At 39.5% G+C, this 26,878-nt stretch overlaps 1 protein-coding gene across 1 annotated transcript; it reads right to left on the bottom strand.

Moving 5' to 3' along the window:
- Window positions 1–16,040: 16,040 nt before the first annotated feature.
- On the bottom strand, window positions 16,041–17,822 carry LOC110925097. Its single transcript, XM_022169064.1, has 2 exons — window positions 16,721–17,822; window positions 16,041–16,474 (listed from the first exon to the last, which is right to left on the bottom strand). The coding sequence occupies exons 1-2, from the start codon at window positions 17,820–17,822 to the stop codon at window positions 16,041–16,043; spliced, it is 1,536 nt and encodes a 511-aa protein (XP_022024756.1).
- Between the last annotated feature and the right edge of the window lie 9,056 nt (window positions 17,823–26,878).

Raw genomic sequence — 26,878 nt, 5'->3', positions numbered from 1 at the left:
AAGAATCAGTGACGCAACCTACAAACTTGAGTTATCTGCTGAGCTGGGTAAAATTCATGATGTCTCTCATGTTTCGCAATTAAAGAAGTGTTTGTCCGATGAAACACTTGTGATTCCACTTCAAGAACTAAAGATCGACCACAAATTGTAGGTGTCGAGAAATCCATTGAAAACTTAGTAGAATTTCAATCGCGAGAGTTCGTTGGAACTCAATACGAGGACCGAAGTTCACGTAGTAACGCAAAGATCAGATAAAACACAAGTATCCTCCATTGTGCAAACAGTTGAATTAACTCCTGATGTCACTGGCAAATTTCGGGGCGAAATTTCTTTCAAGTTGGGGATGATGTGGCACCTGAGGAAAATTTGCTGCAATCTTGATTTATCACTTTGCTTTTCTGTGCTTACTTGTCAAATTTCAGGACGAAATTTCTTTCAAGTTGGGGATGATGTGACAACCCGATTTCTCAAGGTTTGTACCTTTCAGTCTTGTGATCCTGATTCCTCTTTATTTCCTTTGGCCACGTTCTCGCTATGCTAATTATTAAACGTTGCGATAATAAATTCAGTAAACCTAAACGTGAATGACTGATTGTGTATGGACTTGTGCCAAAGACATCAACTATAGCCCACACACTTAAAGATCGTGTAATCCGTAGATAATCTGCGTAACCCAGTTATTTGAACGAGTCAATTGAGTTGACGGGTTATATATATGGGTTGTAATCAAGTTAAATGCTTTAAACGGGTTGGTGAGTGAAGTGGGCCGCACCTTGTGTGTCTTTGTGTTGTGAGCGGCCCAGATCCCTGAAGCCCAAAACAAACCTTCATGAATCAAAAGAAAAGCCCAACCGAACTCAGAGAACTCAGATATATTGCATGCGATCAGTTCTTAGGCTACGCAACACAAAACATTCTCTAACCCTAACCCCATCCCCCTCCTTCTCGCATCCAACAGCAGCAGCCCCCCCCCCATTCGAAGTAAAGCCAATGGCAGTCTACTCATACCTTTCGAAGTTCTCGTCATCTTCCCATTTGATTCGGTTAGTGTTAGGTATTTTATTATTGTATAATAGTTAAGCATAGCGTTGGTTGATGATTGATAATGTGATTCTTGTGTGTTATGTATGCATGATTGAGTGTTAATGATTGAGTGATCACGTAAATAGAATGATGATGCCATCAATCTAGATTTGGTAGAAAGCATGTTTAAACTTGTTTTAGCTATATAGAAAATAATCTGGTTAACTTGGGTTTGACAAAATATTCAGAACTTGGTGATTTCTTTTGTGATAGTAAATTGATTAGATCCAAACTGGAAGTCTTTATGCTATAAATCGGTGATCATGGGTTGCATGTAAACTGGAATATTTATTAATTAAAGTAATAGGGATGTCCAGATTCATTGCACGGAAACTCAGATGTGAGTAATGGTTCACGGCTGGGTTGGGTGATATAATTATGAGTTAAAGCTGCATGATGAATAATTATTTAAATTATTATGTTATTCGATGGAATTGATTATGTTTCATGACGAAACGGTTAGGGCATGATTGGAGTTATGGGTTATGAATGAGTAATGGAATGATTGAAGGTAGATGTGTGTGTGTTGTTGATTGTTGTTAATTGATATTAATGGTTGATTAATGAAAATAAACAAACGATTGGTGACATGAGGAGTATAGGAATTGAGTTATAATAAATCAAATAACGATACTGTGTATGAGGAGTTGGTATATGAAAACTTAGTAATTTAGTATTGATTGGGAATTAATACATGAAACTGTTGGAGATGTTTAGAGTTTCGTAAACCACACAAATTATGGCCACACACTAAAAAGGGTAATCCCCCATTTGGATTGGATCACACAAGTCAAAGAAATAGGCTTGACATGAATTATATAGTCCATTGGGTCCTGGTTTTAATTGGGCCACACAAACACTAAGCTGGATCACATATGGAATGGGTTACACAAGTAGGTATGGGCTGGGGAAACAAGTTGGCCGTACATATAACAAAAATGAATTGGGCCTTATCTGCTGGGCCGCAAGAGGAAACAGGATTGTTTAAGGATTGCGGGCCAGGTAGGATGTTTGGGTCAACATGTCGAGTGATTTTGTGTTAACTGTTGGGCCACACCCAAAGTTATAGGGCCGCACGGTTTACTAGGTTTATGCATTGGGTTGTTAAGTTTTAGTGTGAGACGTGACGGATTATGTGAAATATTTGTGACTCGAATAATTATTACGTGACTATGTGATAATTGATGCAAATTGATACATGCGTGGTTTGATATGTGGTTTACTAGAATGAGATTCTAACTGTTAGTGGTACCCACAATAGGAACTAATTGATCAACTTGGAACACGTAACGTATTCTACTGAGCACTCTAAGGTGAGTTCACTGCTCTTTTCCAAGCATGCATCCCAGGGAGGGATATCGGGTAACGTTCGGGGGAGGGACATCAGGTTAATGGGATGCTTGTTATTACACTCATTGTCTATCACATAAGACCCCTCACATCTACTGATAGTTGCCGGGGAGGCAACGAGGTTATTAGTTGATAGCGCTATTAGGTTTGGCACCCTCACACCGTACCGGGGAGGACGGGCGTGAACTAAATTCCTTAAAGCATGACCAATGTTTTGATAGAGACATTGGGGTTGGGCAAATACATCTTGTAGCCATCTGCGGTAATCGAGTTAATAATAATATCAAATCAAAATATTGAACTGTTGAACTGTTTTATACATATACCTGGTAACTAAACGCGTTAACAAAACTTTGAACTCACCAGCGTCGTCTGACACACTTGTCTGCATGCTTGTAGGTCGTTAGATGTCTTGGATTGGAACTTGCTGTCTTGAGTAGCTGGAGTGGTCATGGGTCGACAAGAGAGATTCATGTGATTGAATAATTGATATTATACATTGGTTTTGAAACAGTTTAACATTGGTTTACTGTTTGCTTCCGCTGAACATGTTGGTTTTCATTTAAACTCGTTAATGGTATTTTTCAGTAATAATTGAGGACTTTATTTTGAAACTTGTATGGGTTCAAGGTAATTAGTGGCTCGTTGTTGGTACGTCACACGCCTAACAAGGACATTCCCTAGGTGGTATTTTAGGGGTGTGACATAGTAGTAGGCCCGAGGTGACGTTACCCTCAACCCAGTAGTTTGAGTCAACAAGAATACAATCCTAAAGGGGGGGATAGTGCACGGTCCTCCCAACCGCCGGAGTGATCTCACTCCGGGAGCCGCTACCCGACCAAGCTAGCTCCGCGGTGACTTCCCCATGCCGAGTTCTTACCCTGGGTGACATATGCCACTCCCAAGACTCGAACCCGGTACCTCTGGGAAGAGGTGGGTGTCGGTGGCCAACTGGGCTACCCCAGTTGGTTAATCCTAAAGGGTTGGAATATTTAAGATAATTAATTAAGTTATTAATGCGTAATGTGGTAGGCCCCTCTTTTGAAGGTGACGTTACCATCGGCTAAGTGGTTTGAGTCAGCAGGGATACAATCCCAAGTAGTCGGATTAATATATTAATAGTAGTTTACATATGAGGGGATCAAGCCATTCGCACCCCCGCCATCCAATACCAGTGGGTATTGAAGGAGGTCCTAGTAAGCTTGACCCAGGTCCTTGCAGGATCTATACACTGAACAAGGCAAGAACCTTACCAAACTATTCCCTTAACCCCCGACCAGGTAGCCAACATATCTCTATATAGACCGCAGATATATGAATGGTGTAAATCTTTTATTTTATATAGACAATAAAATAATGACAAGACATCACGGACAAATGATAAGGAAGTTTCACATTCAACATAAGAAACTAGTTATTAAAGTCATTAATACATAACCAAATAAAAAGTGCGAAAAGATTAAAAATCAAAAGTATTACACTAAATGCTTGTCTTCACCAAGTGATGTAAGAGAATTAGGCAAACATGGCATTTGATTGTCAAGAACTCTTACTATCAATCTTGGATCCTGAGACTACTACACACACTCTATGATGGATGATGGATGATGGTGGTGGATGTGAGTTGTAGTGGTGGTGGAGTGTGAGTGAAGTTGGAGAGAGGTGGTTTGCCAAGGGATGTCTTTGAAGTGAACCAAACACCTCTATTTATAGCTGGCACAGAAGCCCGGACACGGCCCCGTGTCCATTGGGCACGGCCCCATGTCCATCCACTTTCCTTTTCTTTATTAGTTGCACTTTGTCTGCATTAGCTCCACACGCCCCCGTGTCTGCTAGGCACGGCCCCGTGTGCAGAAGCATATCTGTACTATCAAGATTTGCTTGGATTCTGCGAATCTTAGAGTTGACCACGGCCGTGTTGAGCTGGGCATGCCCCCGTGTCGGGAATAGAAGCTTCTATAGCTTTATCCTTTCTGCAGACATCTGGCCACGCCCCCGTGTCCGCTGGGCACGGGGCCGTGGTCAGCCTTCTGTTCTCTTGTTTTTGCTTGGGAAGATGATGTCGAGGGGTCGGGCATGCCAAGTTTATTCCTTTTCTTGTAATTATGTTAGATTTTGCTGCATATTTGCTCCTTTTGTCCATTTACGCTCATTTAATCCTAAAAATACAAAAGGAAGACAAAAGCACACTTTTTCCAACATTAGTACTAAAAAGGGTTAGTTTTATGCCTCATTTGATGTAATTTATATGTTGCATTTTACACACATCAGGACCATGTAGTATAACCTCAGAGGGTTATGCTAACATATAATATGGTCACAAAGGAACCCTAAGGCACAAAGAAACTAAGCTAAATCGGGTCAGAACTGAAAGTCAAAGCAAAAGTCAACTTTTGCGACTTTCGGTTGTGAACCGAGCCTAAACTCATAATTGTCAGGTTGAACATGTCTAAACATGTTCTTATATTATTTACCAAGTTATTAAAGTGATAAAACTGATTTTATAGCTTCTACATTATCAGTTGTGAATTTTATTTAAAAACTGACCCGTTTGACTTTTATTTTAACTACTTTGACCCGACAATTAACTAAGTAAACGTGATAATTAGGAGGTGTCCTTTTGAGGGATTATCACCTACTTAATTACCAACACATAGCCACTTTCAATTCGAATCATGGCTGGACCGTTAATGATTAATCACAAAGTAAGTATAATTACAATATCTTTGACTTTAGGTCCTTAAACTAATAAAAACTTAACTATAGAAGCTAAGAAAACTTACAAAGGTCCTTAGCACGAAGATTAAACTTGAGAAAGCTTCCTAAATGATCAGGATGCTCCAGAGAAGAGTTGAGAGTGAAAATTTGAAGTGTGCAAGTTCAAGTGATCAAACAAGGAGCTATTTATAGGAATTTGGCGGTTGCTAAGATCATTCCAGCTGTTTAGGGAGTTCACCAGATGATCACAGGTCTCCCCATGGCAGTAAAAACCATTAACCTGCCCCTGGTATCGCTCAGAAGCCATGCAATGGTGGTGGACAGGCTGCAACATGCAGCTGTCCAGTTTTTGGTCGCTGGTGACTCAGTCGCAGCCCGCGTAGACATCAGAGGGAGTCTAAGCGCCCCGCGAGGACCTCTGATTCCGGTAAAAAGTTCGCAAACTTTGCATTTTCAGTCCCTGGTCCTTTTTAAGTTTGAATAACTTTTGTTTATTGCAATATTAATCCCCATAGTTAACTTTTAAGAGTCTTGGGTCATAAAATAAACACCGTTAAGCTTCCCGTTTGTTACGATATCACCCAAAATGTACAAGATTCTCTTGTTGACGCGTTTAATCCTTATTTCTTGGAAATTACAACTTCAATCACTTATTTGCATCAAAACTCTCACGAAATCATTATCCGATATACGTGAGAGTATATTGAAGTATTACAAAGTCTCGGGATTGTTAAAAGGTCACTCAGAGGTAAGAACTAACATGTTGACACGTTAACCCCTGTGCTTCGTAAACTTTTGATTTTTAAATATGAACAGCTTCTTGCGTCTGACAATTTATTCATTAAAGAATACGAACGTCGTGTGAGGTCAATCAGACGCACAAGTTTGGCATGTTGACGCTTTTAGTCCTTCCACATACATCTTTACACTCTTTGACAATTTTAGTCCCTCAAAGTCATCTTTCAACATGAACAGGGTTTATGACACGTGTCGTCACTGTTTTGGACATGATTTTGCGAGGTGTTACATCCTCACCCCCTTAAAAGAAATCTCGACCTCGAGATTTACTGAAATAAACAACGGTATTTCTGTTTCATCGTGGATTCGACGTCCCACGTATATTCTGGGCCTCTGCGGGCATCCCATTTCACTTTTACAATTGGCACATTCTTCCTTCGAAGCCTTTATCGACAAAGGTTTTTCAACAAACTTCAAGCTTTCGTCAATCTGCACGTCCTTATGAGACATTACTAGCGACTCATCGGCTAGACATTTCTTTAAATTGCAGATGTGGAATACTTTATGAATTCCACTAAGCTCTTCAGGTAGATTTAGCTTGTAGGCCACGTGGTCCAATATATCTTGGGCTCAGCTTGCCCTTTTTTACCAAACCTCATCACTCCTTTCCAAGGTGACACCTTGAGTAATATTTTATCACCAACTTCAAATTTTAGAGGTTTGCGCCTCTTATCTGCATAGCTCTTCTGACTATCCCTGACAGCTTTCAGACGATCACGGATCTGCATAATCTTATATGTCGTCTCAAGCACTATATCAGGTCCTGATAGTTGGGTTTCTCCAACTTCTGCCCAACAAACTAGCGTTCTGCACTTTCTTCCATACAAGGCCTCAAAAGGCGCGACTTGGATGCTCGAATGATAACTGTTATTGTGTGAAAATTCAATCAGAGGAAGATGGTCATCCCAGCTTCCACCTAAGTCGATAACACAAGCTCGGAGCATGTCTTCCAGAGTTTGAATCATACGCTCACTTTGCCCATCCGTCTGAGGATGATAAGCAGTACTGAAATTCAGACGAGTGCCTAGGGATTGCTGAAAGCTTTTCCAAAAATGAGATGTGTATCTTGTATCCTTATCATAGATAATAGATACTGGCACTCCGTGGAGAGATACAATCTCGTCCACATAAAGTTGGGCTAGTTTATTGGAGCTATGCATCTCCTTTATGGGTGTAAAATGAGCTGACTTTGTCAGTCTGTCTACTATAACCCATATTGTATCATTCCCATGTTTCGTCTTTGGTAACTTGGTGATAAAATCCATAGTTACCATTTCCCAATTCCAAGTAAGAAGTTCAGGTTGTTGTAGTAAATGATGCGTGTGTAGTGTAATATAATTTAGATATATAATTAAGCCCTTTTTACAAGCCAAGTTTTAAATTTATAAAACACGATATTCACTAACACTAAACACACATATGGGCAAGTGAACCCATCGTGGACGTAGTATAGTGTTGGTAAGATACCGAGGTCGTCCAAGGACACAAGAGCTTTTAGTACCGGTTTATCCTCAACGTCTAATCAAATCAAAAGGTTAGAAAAAATGTTTTTAAACTAAGAAAATAAAAACTAAGTAAATGCTGAAAAATAAAAATAAAATAAAAACAGATAGACAAGATGAATCACTTGGTTCCGACTCGTGTATTAGTATAACCTTTGATTATTTTCGCACTTTTGCACTTGTTTAAGAGATTATCTTAGTTATTGTAGTAGGCCCCTCTTTTGAAGGCGACGTTACCCTCAACCCAGTAGTTTGAGTCAGCAAGGATACAATCCTAAAGGGTTGGATTATTGGAAGATAATGAATTAAGTTATTAATGCAAATTATGGTAGGCCCCGCTTTTGGCGGTGACGTTACCCTCGGCTAAGTAGTCTGAGTCAGCAGGGATACAGTCCTAAATAGCCGGGTTATAGTATTAATAGTAGTTAACTTATGAGGGGGTCAAAGAGTTTGGATCCCCGCCATCCAATACCTATGGGCATTGAAGGAGATCCTACTAAATTTGACCCAGGTCCCTTGCAGGACCTCTAAACGCTGAACAAGGGCAAGACCCTTACCAAACTGTTCCCTTAACCCCCGACCAGGTAACCAACATACCTCCATATAGACCGTGGAGATATGAATGGTGAAAATCTTTTATTTTATATAGACAGTAAAATAATGCCAAGACACCACGGACAAACGATAAGGAAAGATCACCTTCAACATAAGCAACTAGTTATTAAAGTCATTAATACAAAACCAAATAAGAAGTGCAAAAGATTAAAAATAAAAAGTATTATACTAAACACTTGTCTTCACCAAGTGATGTAAGAGACTTAGGCAAACATGGCCTTGATTGTCAAGAACTCTTACTATCAATCTTGGATCCCGAGACGACTCACATACTCTACGATGGACAATGGATGATGGTGGTGGATGATGGTGTTATGGTGGTGGTGGGTGGTGGATGAAGTGTGAGAGAGGTGGTGTGCCAAGGGATGAGTTGAAATGGCTCCAAGCACTCCTATTTATAGGCTGAACAGAAGCCTGGGCACGGCCCCGTGTCCGCTGGACACGGCCCCGTGCCCGTCTGACACTCTCTCTCTTCATTAATTGTAATTCGCAATTACAATAAATGCACCTGCAGCACTCTGACCACGCCCCCGTGTCCGCTGGGCACGGCCCCGTGGTGGGCAGTAGAAGCTTCTATCACTTTGTCTTTTCTGCCAGGGCTGACCATCCTGCACACTGCCCCGTGCTCGCTGAGCACGGCCCCGTGTTGAGCTGGACACGCCCCGTGTTGAGCTGGGCACAGCCCCATGCTCAGCTGGGCACAGCCCCATGCTCAGCTGGGCACAGCCCCATGCTCAGCTTTCTTCTTATTTTTGCTTTGGGAAGATGCTGTCGAGGGGTCAGGCATGCCATATTTCTTCCTTTTCTTTGTATTTATGTTGGATTTGGCTGCATTTTTGCTTCTTTTGTTCGTTTAAGCTCTTTTAACCCTGAAAATACAAAAGGAAGACAAAAGCACACTTTTTCCAACATTAGTATTTAAAAAGGGTTAGTTTTATGCCTCATTTGATGTAATTTATATGTTGCATTTTACACACATCAAATACCCCCACACTTGAATCTTTGCTTGTCCTCAAGCAAAACTCTTTAATATGTGGCTTACACTCCCAAATGGAATGGGTAGAAGAGAAGGTTTTGGGCTTGTCTTTGAGTGTTGGGAATCCAAGATCTTTATTGGGTTTTATTTTTATACTATTTACAGTCCTATTCGTTATGATTTATTTAGAACATTTCATAAGAGAAATTACTTATTTGGGCATAACATGCCTCTTTAAAATTCCATTTATATACAAGTTCACATACCTCACGGGGGATCACTCAACACTCGGCCGAAGGTGTATTTTTAGTGAATCACTCGAGAGCGGCATGGAACTTACTCATACCATAAGCTTACCAAGCAATCAATCCTCCTCCTTTTTAACTATATACCTTTGTAAATATCAAGAGGACTTTTTTTTGGGGGGGGGGGGAGGGAAGGGTTAGGCTTGGGTTAAAGGTAGGTGGTTGGGTTAGTGGTTAGTAGAAAAGGGCGAAAGGCGTAAAAAGCGTCGGTTTTCGTAAGACATTTTTTTTTTTGACTTTTTATTTCAATGAAGCAATTTTTTTTTCAAACAAAGTTCTTTTTGATAACCTTGTTTGTTTATTTCTTTTGGCTTCATTATTATCATCATTTTTCTCTCTCTCTTTTTTTTTTTTTTTGATAAGGAAGTCATAAGAAAAACCGCGCTTTGTTACTAAAATAAAGGGTTTAAAATGAAAAAGGGGTTTTGGTGGGAAAAAGGGTGTTTGTTTTGGGTTAAGAAATGAAAAGGTTTAGGCTCAAAGGGGTTAACTAGGGGGATTTTGGGTAGGTGGTAAAAAAAGAAAAAAGAAAAATAATGGTGTAGAAATAAAAAGGGGTTAGTCCTAATGCCTCCATCATTTACTTACTCGGGTTTAAGTTGGTAAGGACCGGGAATGTATCGTCGTGGCAAGTTCTAGAGTTGTAAGAAACCAAACGGCTATTCACACAAGAAACGAAAAATGAGCATTTAATCTAAAGACGTGTATTTGTATGCTCAATAAAGGCTCAAAACTCACTTATTGTGGGAATGGGTTCATAATGTGATCAAGTATATATAATTAAATTTTAACTAGATTTGTCATGCCTTTTCATAATTTTCTTATGTTGGTTCTTTTTATCACGATGCTATCGGTTGTAAATTTGTAAAAATATAACTTTTTAGAACTTGTTATTCCCAAATTAAACCAAGACAAGCAAAAAAAACGAAAAGTTTTTGAAAAAAATTTGGGGTGATTAGCGGTTCCAATAGAGTTTTGTGTAAGGCTTGTAATTAGGACTTGCAAAATTCAAGGTTTTAGCATCCCCGCACACTTAAATTACACATTGTCCTCAATGTGTTCCAAAAATAAGTTTTTGGTTGATTAAAATGTGTAAAAGTGGGTTAAAAACAAGATTTTATGTTACTGGGTAGCTGAACACGGGGTGGTGTTGGCTGAGCACGGCCCTGTGTCCAGAATGCCAGTACCAAAAGTAAACAGAAGGCTGGGCACGGGGGCATGTTCAGTGAGCACGGCCCCGTGTCCAGGTACCTGAACTGGGCATTTCTGCAGATTTTTGGGCACGGGGGCGTGTTGGGTTGAGCACGACCCCGTGCTGAACTTGCTGTAATGAAGAAAAATTATCGAGAGGCTCTGTTTTTGTGCTTGGGGTGTTGGTTCAAGCTTCCCTTAGTATCCTTCACCATCCCGAGTGTGTTTTATTCCTGCAAATTAAAACTAAACTAGAAGGCATAAAAGTTAAACTAATCTAAAACTAAGGATAGTTCCGTGGAATGCCTCCGTGGTGCGCCACGTTTATAAGGGTCCTTGGCTAGACCCTCCTTATCGGGTGGTTCTGGCTCATCTTCAATTAGGGGGTCATTATTGCCAAAAGGATATTTCATTGAACGCTCAAGATCTATGCTCCTTTTGAATACCCCTAACTGAAGAGGTAGATTGTTAAATTTCCGGTTTTTCAAAGCTTCATGAGTTTTTACAAAAGGTTTTCCCAAGACTAGAGGAGCGTCATCGAGGATGACACAGTCGGTTGGAATAACCATTTGATTTGTTTGAACCAAGACATCCTCAACTACACCGATTGATTTTATTACTTTCAGGTTGGATAGAAAAATGGGTATTTGAAGTGGAGCGAAATCACTAATACTTAATTTTTCAAAAATGTAGTTAGGCATTATGTTAACACAAAGATCTTTATCAATGGTGATATTACTAATAAAGGAATTTTGAAAGAAACATGGAACCGGTGTAATGTTCATTTCAAAAGGATCTTCTTTTATTAGTGAGGTTTGATCATTAGTTAACTTAACACTTACCATTTCTTTGATTTTAGCACTAGTGTTTAACTCTTTTAAAAACGTGGCAAGAGGGGTTACTAAACAATGATTTTCGAAAGAAGGTGACAAGAGATTAATTTCTTTAAAATCAGACTCTTCTTGAATTTTTACATTATCGGACTCACCTTTTTCGTTGTTTAACTCATGTGTTGGTTTTTCACTTTCTTGTTCTTCCATTTTTACATTTTCAACTATCTCTACGTTATTGTTACAATTTAATTCTTCTCTTGCGCGGGATTCCTCTTCCCTTGCGCGAGATTCTTTTATGCAACGTTCGATAGTTTTAATGTGTTCTAATATCCTATTGGTTACTTCGGTGAGAGAAAAAGAATTGGGATCTTCAAAGCTTGAATCCGGTTGTTCGATCCTTGGCTCCTCATAGTACTCATATGAAGTAGATGGTTCACACCATTGTTCTTCATTGTAAGTATATGATGGGTAAGGGTCGAAACTTTGTTCTTCATAGTACTCATATGAGGTGGGTTGTTCACGCCATGGTTCCTCATAATAAGAGTATGAAGGTGGTGGTTCATATCTTGAGTCTTCAAAGTATGAGTATGAAGGCTCATACCTTGGTTCATCAAAATATGAGTATGAGGAAGGAGGTTCATACCTTTGGTCTTCATAGGGTGTGTATGAAGTTGATGGCCCGTACCTGGGCTCCTCATAATAGTTGTATGAATTGGATGGTTGATATGAGTTATTATATTGAACCGAGCGTGCGTTACGACAATTAGTGCAATAATTACCCCTATAATCATCCTCATCATAGGTGTAGTTGTAACCTCCTGAGTATTGATCCATAAGAATCACTCAGCAGACCACAACTGAGTCTCGGGACCAGAAAACAAAAATAAAGACGGAAACAGAAGCTGGACACGGCCCCGTGTCTGTTGAACACGGCCCCGTGGTCAGGGTCTGTATCTGGGCGTTTTAATTAAAGTTACTGGTCACGTTGAGCACGGGGGCGTGTTGAGTGAGCACGGCCCCGTGTTCAGACTCTGTATCTGGGTATCTAACTAAAAATATGCAGCACGGGGGCGTGTTCAGCGAGCACGGCCCTGTGTTCAGGCTACTGTAAATGCAAACTAAGCTAAAATGCAAAAAAGTTTGCGCGCGTTTTGAAAAGGTTTTGAAAAACTGATTAGGCCGTCGATTTTAAGCTTTCTTAAAATCCTTGTGTCCCCGGCAGCGGCGCCAAAAACTTGATGTGTGTGTAGTGTAATATAATTTAGATATATAATTAAGCCCTTTTTACACCTTTAGCCAAGTTTTAAATTTATAAAACACGATATTCACTAACACTAAACACACATATGGGCAAGTGCACCCATCGTGGACGTAGTATAGTGTTGGTAAGATACCGAGGTCGTCCAAGGACACAAGAGCTTTTAGTACCGGTTTATCCTCAACGTCTAATTAAATCAAAAAGTTAGAAAAAATGTTTTTAAACTAAGAAAATAAAAACTAAGTAAATACTGAAAAATAAAAATAAAATAAAAACAGATAGACAAGATGAATCACTTGGTTCCGACTCGTGTATTAGTATAACCTTTGATTATTTTCGCACTTTTGCACTTGTTTAAGAGATTATCTTAGTTATTGTAGTAGGCCCCTCTTTTGAAGGCGACGTTACCCTCAACCCAGTAGTTTGAGTCAGCAAGGATACAATCCTAAAGGGTTGGATTATTGAAGATAATGAATTAAGTTATTAATGCAAATTATGGTAGGCCCCGCTTTTGGCGGTGACGTTATCCTCGGCTAAGTAGTCTGAGTCAGCAGGGATACAGTCCTAAATAGCCGGGTTATAGTATTAATAGTAGTTAACTTATGAGGGGGTCAAAGAGTTTGGATCCCCGCCATCCAATACCTATGGGCATTGAAGGAGATCCTACTAAATTTGACCCAGGTCCCTTGCAGGACCTCTAAACGCTGAACAAGGGCAAGACCCTTACCAAACCGTTCCCTTAACCCCCGACCAGATAGCCAACATACCTCCATATAGACCGTGGAGATATGAATGGTGAAAATCTTTTATTTTATATAGACAGTAAAATAATGCCAAGACACCACGGACAAACGATAAGGAAAGATCACCTTCAACATGAGCAACTAGTTATTAAAGTCATTAATACAAAACCAAATAAGAAGTGCAAAAGATTAAAAATAAAAAGTATTATACTAAACACTTGTCTTCACCAAGTGATGTAAGAGACTTAGGCAAACATGGCCTTGATTGTCAAGAACTCTTACTATCAATCTTGGATCCCGAGACGACTCACACACTCTACGATGGACAATGGATGATGGTGGGGGATGATGGTGTTATGGTGGTGGTGGGTGGTGGATGAAGTGTGAGAGAGGTGGTGTGCCAAGGGATGAGTTGAAATGGCTCCAAGCACTCCTATTTATAGGCTGAACAGAAGCCTGGGCACGGCCCCGTGTCCGCTGGACACGGCCCCGTGCCCGTCTGACACTCTCTCTCTTCATTAATTGTAATTCGCAATTACAATAAATGCACCTGCAGCACTCTGACCACGCCCCCGTGTCCGCTGGGCACGGCCCCGTGGTGGGCAGTAGAAGCTTCTATCACTTTGTCTTTTCTGCCAGGGCTGACCATCCTCCACATTACCCCGTGCTCGCTGAGCACGGCCCCGTGTTGAGCTGGACACGTCCCGTGTTGAGCTGGGCACAGCCCCATGCTCAGCTGGGCACAACCCCATGCTCAGCTTTCTTCTTGTTTTTGCTTTGGGAAGATGCTGTCGAGGGGTCAGGCATGCCACATTTCTTCCTTTTCTTTGTATTTATGTTGGATTTGGCTGCATTTTTGCTTCTTTTGTTTGTTTAAGCTCTTTTAACCCTGAAAATACAAAAGGAAGACAAAAGCACACTTTTTCCAACATTAGTATTTAAAAAGGGTTAGTTTTATGCCTCATTTGATGTAATTTATATGTTGCATTTTACACACATCAGTAAACCTAGCGGTTTTTGATGCTCAGCTTTAACCTGTGCGCACGTCAGATATTTAGCCACATAAGTGGCTACAGATTTCTTCAAACCTATCCACCAGTAGTTGCCTTCAGATCCTGGTACATCTTATCATTGCCCGGATGAACTGAATATTTAGAACTATGCGCTTCTTGGAGGATTACATCTCTAGGTCCTCCATGAACTAGAACCCAGATTCGACCATTCAATCTAAGGATTCCATCTTTGCCATAAGACAATTGATCAGCAATTACACCTAACGTCTCATTCGGAAAGTTAGTTTCCAATATAGCTTCCTTCTGAGCCGCTAACAGTCTTTCATTCAGACTATTCTTTAGTTCAATACTTTTGGCATTTATCCTGATAGGTTTAATCCTTTCTTTCCTGCTTAGTGCATCGACGACCACATTAGCTTTGCCCAGGTGGTAACGGATTTCACAATCATAATCGTTCAATGTTTCCATCCAACGACGTTGCCTCATATTGAGATCTTTCTGGTTAAATAAATGTTGAAGGCTTTTATGATCTGAATATATTACACACTTGGTTCCATATAGGTAATGCCTCCAAAGCTTGAGTGCAAATACAACATCATCCAATTCCAAATCATGGGTGGTGTAATTTTTCTCATGCACCTTTAATTGACGAGAAGCATAGGCAATGACTTTACCTCTTTGCCTAAGCACACAGCCCATACCACTGTGTGATGCATCGCAATAAACAACAAACTCTTCTATCCATTCTGGAAATGTCAACACAGGAGCATTGCTTAATTTCTGCTTAAGAATCTCGAAAGATTCTTGTTGCTTGAGACCCCAATCAAACTTCACGTTCTTTCGAGTTAACGAAGTTAAAGGTGCAGCAATTCTTGAGAAATTTTCGATGAAACGCTTGTAGTAACCTACCAAACCTAAGAAGCTGCAAATTTTCGTGGGCGTCTTAGGTGCTTGCCAATTCATAATTGCTTCAATCTTAGTAGGATCCACCTGGATACCACGCTCACTTACTACATGTCCAAGAAATTGGACTTCACGGAGCCAGAACTCACATTTGGAAAATTTGGCGTAGAGCTTCTCTTGTTGCAGAAGTTTAAGGATACACCGGAGGTGTTCTTCATGATCAGCTTGGTTCTTGGAGTAAATGAGTATGTCATCAATAAAAACTATGACAACTTGTCCAGATATGGCTTGCAGACACGATTCATGAGATCCATGAATGCTGCAGGTGCATTAGTGAGCCCGAAAGGCATCACTAGGAACTCGTAGTGGTCGTATCTTGTTCTGAATGCGGTCTTGTGCACATCTTCGGTTCTAACCTTCAACTGATGGTATCCCGACCTTAGATCGATCTTTGAGAAGAAACTTGCCCCTTGAAGCTGATCGAACAGATCATCGATCCTGGGCAATGGATATTTGTTCTTGATTGTAACTTTGTTCAGCTCACGATAATCAATGCATAGACGCATTGAGCCATCTTTCTTTTTCACAAATAGAATAGGCGCTCCCCAAGGTGATGAGCTTGGTTGAATAAATCCTTTCTCCAACAAATCATCCAATTGTGTCCTTAATTCTTTCATCTCGGTCGGTGCCAAACGATAAGGAGCTCGTGCTACTGGTGCAGCTCCTGGTATAATATCGATTCTGAATTCCACTTATCTGTCAAGAGGCAAACTACGTAACTCTTCGGGAAAAACGTCTGTGAATTCCGAAATAACAGGGATATCTTCAATTTTAGGCTTTGGCGTGTCTACAGTCACTTGTGCCATGTAAATGACACAACCGTTCTTCAAACCCTTGGACGCCTTAAGCATAGCTGTTTGATCAGACAATCCATGATGTGTATCTCCTTGAACAATAATTGACTTTCCTGTTGGGGTCTTAATGATAACTTGCTTTTTGGCACAGGCAATTTGGGCTTGGTTCAAGGATAACCAATCCATGCCTATAACCACATCAAATCCTGCCAATTTCATTGGTAACAAGGACAGCGGAAAAGAGTGGTTCCTAATGGCTATGAAACATCCATCTAAAATTGTTGAAGCAGTCTCTAATGTACCATCAGCCAATTCTACCTCATATTTTATGTCTAGAGTTTTAACAGGCAGATTTAATAGTTTACAAAATTTATTGTCTACAAAGGACTTATCTGCTCCAGAATCAAATAATACTCTAGCATAAATATCGTTTATGAGGAAGGCACCTATTATAACGTTATCGTTCTATACTGCCTCCCTGGCATTCATCTGGAAAACTCGAGCATTTGTTTTCTTGGCCTCTTCAGGCTTCTTTGCAAATTTCGAGCAGTTGGTTTTGATATGCCCTTTCTCGTTACAGTTGTAACAAGTCGCATTCTTCAATTCTTTGCATTCTAAAGTCTTATGCCCCTTTGTCTTGCAAATTCCACAGAGTTTAGCTTGTGGGTCAATCGTACACCTTCCAGAATGGCATTTCCTGCAGTTCTTGCACTTGGGCCTTATATCAGACTGATTTGAGTTGTTTCTAAACTCACACCCTTTCTTATGCTCGAAGTTACCCTTCCTTTTCTTGTCGGAGCGATGTGAGCTCTCATCTTCCCTTTTCCTTTTTCCCTCTTCAGAAGTCTTAACAGATTTATTCCTTACTGCATCTAGAGTGAGGGACAAGGACAAATCCACCACGGACCTATAAGTGGTAGGCCGGGAAGTGTTAACATTTCCTTTTATTTCAGGGGCCAGGCCTCCAATGAAACGCGCTATGCATTTAGGTTCTGGTGTAACCAAGTAGGGAACGAGTCTTGACATAGTATTGAAACTCGTGACATAAGATTGGCAATCCAAATTCTTCATGACCAGAGTCAGGAAGTCTGTTTCAATTTTCTCTACCTCATGCTGAGGACAAAAATTTTCTCTGATTAGTGCTACAAATTGTTCCCAAGACAAGTTATAGAGTGGGATTTTCCCCGTGGCTTGGACTAACGACCTCCACCAAGCCAATGCCTCCCCCGTAAATGACTGTGAAACAAACTTCACAACATCTTGCTCTACACAACCGCTGATATCCACAACGGTATCCATCTCATCAAGCCATGTCATACAGTCTATGGCACCTTTTTCGCCTGTAAAATCCCTTAGTTTGCAAGAGACAAAGTATTTATAAGAGCAGGTCTTTGAGCGCGGTTCTTGATTTAACACAGTTTGCTTAGATGGCGGACTTTTCTGATTTGACGAATGTCGGGATTCGTCCTTATGAGATGTATGTGTTTTGGAAGGAGGTTTTGTATGAGGTACAGATTGGGTCTTAGCGTGAGTACCACTTGGTTCTTTGAACATTCTGTCAACGGCTTTAGTGACAGCAGCATTGTCTATCATTGCTTGTAGATCTGCACCCGCTACATTCATCCTGGTGTTGTCATTCCTCATATTTGGATGACTATTAATCTCTTCTGATTCAGCCATTGCAGAGTTTGATTGCTATAAAACAATTGACAACGATATGTTTAGTGATCTATTATGGAATCATCATTTTTGATGATTCATTAACCATGTTATAAATAGACCATATTTGGTTAATTTGTTAATTTAGTTTATTTAAATTTTTCTTTATAATTTATCCCAGCTATAAGCTATTATGGATATTAAGGTGGCACAAAATGGCCTAGTGACAAGGACAGTTTTATTTTGTAAGCCATGATCTTATAGCATCGAAGCATTAAGGTTTGAACATAGTTCATTACCCTTCTTGACAGGGAGTCATAGACTACAACTGTCATTTGTCTTATTGGACAATAAATATGGCCCGTAGGCACTTCATCATTAATGGATGTTTATAATATGATCATCTCATTTGATGATATAAACCATGATTTCTAAATCATTAGGCTAGGTAAGGAATTGGAAGAATCCAACATAAGGATGACTAGTGTGATTTTCTCGAACCACATTTGTCAAGAGTGCTAACACGTTCTTAGGTGTTAATAAGATTTATTATCTTAAAAAGGATTTACCATCATGGCCATGTCTAAATGACATATAGGCTAGGTTATACCTTTAAGATTTTATTTTGAGATTTAATGGCGGATCAATTATAAATTGACATGATATTTTGATTTGTGATTTAATACATATGAATATGTTTAACCAGATGATCACAGGTGTCCCCATGGCAGTAAAAACCATTAATCTGCCCCCGGTATCGCTCAAAAGCCATGCAATGGCGGTGGACAGGCTGCAACATGCAGTTGTCCAATTTTTGGTCGCTGGTGACTCAGTCGTGGCCCGCGTAGACATCAGAGGGAGTCTACGCACCCCGCGAGGACCTCGTAAAAAGTTTGTAAACTTTGCATTTTCAGTCCCTGGTCCTTTTTAAGTTTGAATAACTTTCGTTTATTGCAATATTAACCCCCATAGTTAACTTTTAAGAGTCTTGGGTCATAAAATAAACACCGTTAACCTTCGGGTTTGTTACGAGATCACCCGAAATGTACAAGATTCTCTTGTTGACGCGTTTAATCCCTATTTCTTGGAAATTACAACTTCAATAACTTATTTGCATCGAAACTCTCACGAAATCATTATCCGATATACGTGAGAGTATATTGAAGTATTACAAAGTCTCGGGATTGTTAAAAGGTCACTCAGAGGTACGAACTAACATGTTGACACGTTAACCCCTGTGCTTCTTAAACTTTTGATTTTTAAATATGAACAGCTTCTTGCGTCTGACAATTTATTCATTAAAGAATACGAACGTCGTGTGAGGTCAATCAGATGCACAAGTTTGGCATGTTGACGCTTTTAGTCCTTCCACAAACATCTTTACACTGTTTTACAATTTTAGTCCCTCAGAGTCATCTTTCAACATGAACAGGGTTTATGACACGTGTCGTCACTGTTTTGGACATGATTTTGCGAGTTGTTACATTTATTGTTGGTGTTAGTGATAGGTTATGGCGGTTGTTAGTGTTGGTTGCAGACAATGGTAGTCAACTGTGGTGGCTGTTGGTGGTGGTGTCCGGTATAGAGAGGTAGAGAGGGGTAAGACTAAAAGAGTGAATGTTTTTTAGAAAAAAAACATATAGAGATATATTATATATGAAAAGACGAAAACGCCTTTGCTTTTATTAGTAAAGTTACTAAAATACCCCTACCTTAAATTGAAAATTTCAACTGAGTTAGAGCCTTGGAGCCAACTGGAGACAAAATCGAAACATCAGGGAGGAAAAATGGCTATTTTTAAACGATTGGGGCAAAACCGCTAAAACGACCAAACCACAGGGAGCAAAATGGAAGTTAACTCTATGTTAAATTTGATTAATTTTGGTTCACTGATTAGTCCTTTAGTCCAAATAACAAATATAATATAATGTATTTTTGCATATATGTTCTTGATGAATGTGATGAGTCTATTATCCATAAGCTTAGTTTTTATTATTTATAAACAATCTAATATATGGTATAGATTTATTAAACATAAATGCCATTGATCAAGGGAAGAAGGTATAAATGGAAGAAAATGACAAAAAGTTAGACATTTTACCTAAACTCTTCATATGTAATCTTAAAATGGAATTTACCATTTTGTATATAAGAAATGTTTTATAAAATAATATAGACAATCATAAAATTAATTAATAAATTATTCTAGATAATTAATTAATTAATTAAAAAGATTAAAAAAGTTTAATTAGTTACAAATCATTACATGGGTTAATTTTACATATTTATAAAATTTACGCACAAATATTAATGTATCAATATAATACAATGAGCAATGGATATATTTAATTGAAATATGTTATTAGTTATAATACAGTACAATAGGTTCGTATATATTACAACTAAAAAGGTTAACTTTTTAATCACTAACTAAAGAAATTTACATTTTTTAATAATTAACTAAGTAACGATTCTAAATAATGTCAATCCATGTAATACACGGGTTTGTAATACACGTGTAGTAATTAACTAAAAAAGATTCACAATTTATATTTTTTGTTTTTTGATAATCAACCTTTGTAATATACGAGTTTCCAAAGAATGTTAGGTCTCACTCACTTACATATTTCCAACATATACATTTCTAAGATGAGTATGTCGGCGGGAATAGGGCAATCAAATGATTGGCCAAAATGGCGGCTAGGTTTAATTTTTTTTTTTTATTTTGCTATTGGTTCAAATGGGTAGTCGCCTCTTTCTCATTGGACCAACCAGTTTATTATTTTATACACACTTTAAAATTACGTTTTTGCCCTGCAATAGTGTTTTACTCTCATTGGTTCAAATGAGCGGCAAACAATACCTATTGGACCACCCAGTTTATTATTTTATATCCACTTTAAAATTACGTTTTTGCCCTCAGTTAAAAAATACGGTTTTGTCTCAACTTAAAAATACATATACCCTTTTGCCTCAAGCTAAATATACGATTTCGCCATCCGAAAAAAATTACGCTTTTACCCTCAGCGAAAATTACGTTTTCGCCCTAGTTCAAAATAAAATTTTCTTTTTCCCCGACTTAAAATTACGAATTTCCACCAGTTTAATATTTTATACCTACTTTAACATTACGGTTTTCCCCCACAGTTTAAAATTACGTATTTGCCCCCAGTTTAAAATAAATTTATGCTTTCGCCCCCAGCTAAAATTTACGCATTTTCCCTCGGTTCAAAAATACAATATCACCCTCAATTCAAAATTACGTTTTTGCCCCAGTGCAAAACAAAAGTATGGTTTTCTCCTAGCTAAAAATTTGGATTTTACCCTCGGGAAAAAAATTGATTTTTCCCCCAAGTAAAAATAAAAATATGACTTTGCTCCCAGCTAAAAATCGTATTAAAGAACTGCCTAACACTCTTTTTACTTTTTCTTTCTAACAAAACTACAGTACTTTTTTTTAATTGGCTGAGAATTATTCCGCCATCGCCCCGCAATGTGTGCGGGGCATCACCTAGTTACTATCAAAATACTAATATACTTATTTATTTGTTACTCTCATAATAATTACAAGCAATAAATGACGATATTATATTTTTTAAAACTATTTGTTTACGATAATATTTATTTCTTCAACCCCTTTAATAGATAGTATTTCTTATCGGATTATAGAATTTTTTTAATTGTCTACGTCGTCATGTCAAGTGATAATTGAAACGGATAAACCATTGTATATTATAGATATTATAAAATATTCTAAATGAATTGAAACCGACATTCATTGTTTTTGACATTATATATTCTAAAGAATTGAAAACCGACATTCGTCCGTGCACAAAGTGGTGGTCTTTTTAAATTATGAAATTGCAAATTAATTCACAAGAAAATTGCTGATGAATATATCCATACGTGTAAGTCGGTGACAAACTTTTTGTACTAAAAAAATTACAATCCTAAATTACAATCTACAATGGCGAATCGTGACCTTGTCAATGAGGGTTGGTGGGTTGAGCCTTCTCTCGGCCTGGGATGTGGCTACCTATGTCTTTGTGGCTTCCGGGTCTCAATCTTGAGAGTTGCAGGACCACATCTTACGTAACAGTGGGTTGCTAACACTGATCCGGATTATGCCAGCGCCTTGGAACGCTTGCATGAATCTCTACCTGACTTTAATCTCGGCGGTTTCTCTAACAAGGACACCGCCCCCAAAAAGCCACAGAAAACTTTGGCGAATGCCCTTTGTTGTCGAACCGCACAAAGTTTGGGAGAAGATTTCCATTTGTCACCCCGCCAGAAAGCCGTCATTGAATGCCTACAGAGGCCTCACGCTCAGAATTTCTTAACTGTTATTCCTATTGAAGGTTTGGGTCAACGTATGTCAGCGGTGGAGTACCGGTCAATCCTTAAGTACCGTTTGATGATCCCCATGTTCTAAAATGATGAAACTTGCCCAGTTTGCCGTAAAGCATGCCTGGATAAATACGGGGAGCATGCGTTACACTGTAGAGAGTTGTCGGGGTTTAAGTATCGCCATTACTTTGTGTGAGACGCGTTAATGGATATTCTCAGACGAGCAGGGATCTCGGCGAAAAAAGAGGCACCGGTTAATTTTCTTACAGACCCGTCGGAGGGGAGATCCACCTTATGCCCAACTTACGAGCTAGTTTTTGGTTGGGAGGGCGGGAAACATGCTTGTGTCGATCTCACAGGTGTATCCCCACTAGCCGGGTTCTGGGAAAATGGGTTTGTGGCGGGGCAAGCAGTACTGAAAGCAGAGTCAAAGAAGGTGGAAAAGCACGCGAAAGCTTGTGAGGATAATCAGCATGCCTTTGTCCCCCTGGCGTTTGACACATTCGGCTCCTTGGCGCTGGATGCAGTTCGGTTCTTGTCTAGAGTTCAACGTATGGTCCACAGCAACTTTTAGACCCCTCAGGGCGAGTATTTTTAGTAGATTAGGGTTTTCTATTCAGAAAGGGATGGCGATGCAGTTTGTTGCTCGTCTACCCGCTATCCTTATGTAATTTGCCCTGATGATTGGAATAAAATAAAAATGCTAAATTCTTCTAAAAAAATCCTAAATAAAACTAGTGTGATTTCTCGTGTTTTTAGCAGGCTTTTGGTCGGCTTCGATTCAGTTTGTTACGGTAACAACATGATGTCATCACTCATATTAAAAACCAAAATAGACATGCTTAAGAGGATATCGATATAACAACCCTCGGTAAAACCGACACCCTCATAATAGCTCTGACACCCTAATATATCTTTAAATGTCTCAACATGTCTTTATATGCACCCCGTATGTGAAAACCGAGTCAAAATAGATTATAATATATAAAAATAAATTAAAAACCTTAAAAAGTAAGCTGAGGTGGGCCGCGTAGGGCCTCACCTCAACTTAACGCGGGCCGCATAAGGATGTAACTGGAATCCGCTGAACTCTTTAGTCATGCGGGCCGCGTATGTGTTTGTCTAAGTTAATACGGGCCGCGAGCGATATGGAATGTGGCGCAGCCCTGGGCCGCCACGTGGCCCAACACACGGCGAACCTAGGTGGTGACCGGGCCAAGCTACGCGTTGACCCAGCGTTGACGCGGGCCGCGTAAGCTTAGCCCATTCTTCACGCGGGCCGCCTGGAAGTCCGAATTCAGCACTATAAATAGAAGGCAACGGGCCTTCAGTCTGTCGTTCATTTCCTTTCTTTCTTTCTTAATTTTCTGTAGTGGCGTTACTATACCCGGGCATTATACCCCCTAATTAGCGAGGTTCTGCTACGATGTAAGTATTATAACCCCTAGAGACGTATTAGATACGCTGCCCGATTGATCTAGGGTTCCGTAACGGCTGTCGTGGTTCTGCCCGACGTAGTCGTTGGAATGCCGTCTCGAGGAGAGTATTACTAATGTTAAAATGGGTTATTATACTAACACACGTGCATTTGTGTAAATTATAGATATTCACCAGGAAACCCTAAAGAATAACCTAAAACAGCAATGTGAGTTAATCCTCTTTTTATATGCTCATTTTTGTGAGTTGATCCACCTTTTGTAAACCTTTTTGTTTACTGTTTTTACAAAACCTCACTAAGTTAAATATATAAAAAGCAGTTATTGAGTATTTGTAAAGAATACAATTATAGTGGTTATGTTGGGGTTTTGTATACTAAATTGGTTACTGGCGTGGTAACATCCCATAAGTTGAGTATGACCGTACCACTGATGTTAATTGTGATGTCTTGGATACAAATGTAATTGCGGATGTGCCCTCAATACTGCAAATTGGTTTTTACTTAAACTTGATTAAACTGGGATTCACTCACCAGTATTTCCCACTGACAAAATGTTTTTAAAACACGTTTCAGGTAACAAAATGTGAAAGCCAATTAGAAGCCAGCTGGATAGCACTGGAGGCTTGGAAAAGTGGCAATAAAGTTACCTAAGAATAAAATGGATGTTTTTATTAAATAAATAGGATTTATTCCTATGAAACGTGTGTATTGAAAACTTGGGTTTTACCCATATGTTTAATATTATTAAACGAGGTGGTTTACTCTGATTAAATATTTCCTAACTACGATCCTGATGAAAATTTCCGCTGCCAAATTGGATAAATAAACGTGATACCACCGAAACTGGCTCACGACCGCCCGTTCCCGGGAACCATGGATCGGAGGTTGTGACAGAAGGTGGTATCAGAGCTATGCCACTGATTCAGCCACAGAAGTGTTCTGCTGACATCAAAATTTAAAGTGTTAGGAAATAAATTACGGGAATACATGCATAATTGTATTTTCTTGCTATGTGTTATCTGACTAATTGTTAGTTTACAGTATGAGCGACCAAGGACCCTCTGACGCCTATCGTCAACTGTCTGGTTCGCCTAGGAGTGAAGACACCTCCTCTTCTCAGCCTGCCCTCTCAGGGTATTCTGCTGACACAGAAGAAGGAATCTTTGTGTTTAAGGCTCAATCTGAAGAGCCATTTCCTCATAAAAAGAGGGGATGGTTCAGTAGGGGAGCGCATGAACGTAGGAAAATAATGAAAAAGTTGCAGGAACAGCGAGTGTTAGCCGCAGCAAAAAGAGAGACTGATGCTTATAATCAGGATATGCTCAATAGGGGTATCGCTAATATCCATATTTTAGCAACCACTGCTGCTGACCCAAACCTAGAACAAATGCTAGCACCCCAACCACAAAATCCTGACCAACCCATGGAAGTAGAAAACCAAATAGAAATGCCTGATTACAACCCGGAGGAGATACCAATGGTACCTGCACCAAATCCTCTAGACCCAAACAACTACGACCCCTGGTGGGACGATGTTAGGGACTACGTGCAACAAAACCCAATACAGGAAAATGTGCCAATACCCAACTTAGGAGCTTATCCAGGGTTAGATCCTCAAGATCCCTACAACATTAGTGATGCATATGTTAGGGAAATTTTAGAGAATCCATACCCGTACCAGGCCCCTATGCCTCCTTATCAGGAACCCATACCACAAATTCCAAACCCAGTCCTAGAACCTGCACCCCCAATGAGTGCGAAAATGTCCAAGAACTTAGGACTTTTGGGGAGGAAATTTTAGAAAGCAGTGAGAGAATGCGACAGGTGGGAGAACGCCTCGTATGGAAATACGATGAGCGTAATATGGATTTTTGGATGAATCCATATCAGTGAATGTGATGACAGGAACGGTAGTAGTAGTAGTAATAATAATAATAATAATAAAATAATATATGTGTGTATGTGTTAGAAAAAAAAACTACGGATGCCTACTATTAGTATTGTAGCTTTATATTTCAGTCGGTATTGTAATTTAAATTTTAGTACTTGTGTGTAATGATGCATACTATATAAATAGAGTAAAAGTCGCAATGCTCGACGCTTTTGGTTAAAAATGTGTGTCATGTGATTGGCTATATTCAAATATTAATATTAATATTTGGTAATTGTTTAAAATTCAAATGGCCGACGAGGAAAATCAAGATAATCTGAATAACGATAACTAGAGTAACATTAACGTGGTTAATGAGAATCAGGACAACAATAACAATGGGAACCAAATGGATAATAGTGCCGTTCAACACATAGTGGCACAAGGAATTATAGATGCAATGCCATTTATTATTCAAACGGTTCAAGAAGCGAATAATAAAAGTAAGCATAGTAGTAAACGACCAAGTGAACCGGAACACAGCGTGAACAATGGACTCGTACTTCAAGCGCCCATCCCCAAAAGAAGAAGAACCATGCCATATGGTTGTTCTTACAAAGAATTCTGGTCCTGTAAACCAATAGAATTCTCGGGCAATGAAGGACCAATTGCAGCCTTACGCTGGATAGAGAAAACTGAGGCTGTTCTGAAAATAAGCAAGTGTGCTGAAGAAGATAAAATAATGTTTGCTTCAAATCTGTTTAAAAATGCAGCCCTAGAATGGTGGAACACTATCCTCCAGTCAAGAGGAAGTGATAGGGTTTATAATATGGAATGGGAGGAACTCAAAAGTATGGTAGAAAGGAAATTCTGCCCTCCCAATGAAAAGGAACAGATAGCAAATAAGTTCCTGAATCTTAGAATGACCGGGGTAGACAGTAAGGGTTACACTACCATGTTCTTTGAATATGCTAGGATAGTACCAACCCTTGCTTCACCTGAACCAGTGTTAATCTCCCGTTATATCTGGGGATTAATTGGAGAAATTAGACATGTAGTCAAGGCAGCTAGACCCCAAACCATAGAGGAAGCTGTAGAACTAGCCAATACCTTGACTGATGAACTAGTACGAACTAGAGAAGGAGACCAGAGGAGAAACCTAACCCAAAGGCTTACTCAAGAATTCCGTTCGGGAAATTTTAACCGTAGGAATGTAGGTTCTACCTCCGCACCATACTGCAAAGCCTGCAGAAAGAAGCATTCCGGAAGATGCTCTACTTACTGTAATTTTTGCAAAGCCCCAGGACACAAGGAAGAGAATTGTAAGAAGAAATCCAGTAATGGAATGTGTTTTAATTGTGGAGAAAAAGGTCACATCAGGACAAACTGTCCGAAATTGGCTCCAGCTGCAAATAACAAGAA

The sequence above is a fragment of the Helianthus annuus genome, chromosome 17 (genome assembly GCF_002127325.2).
Source record: "Helianthus annuus cultivar XRQ/B chromosome 17, HanXRQr2.0-SUNRISE, whole genome shotgun sequence".
Lineage (NCBI taxonomy): Eukaryota > Viridiplantae > Streptophyta > Magnoliopsida > Asterales > Asteraceae > Helianthus > Helianthus annuus.
This window is presented reverse-complemented; position numbering and strand designations above follow the sequence as displayed.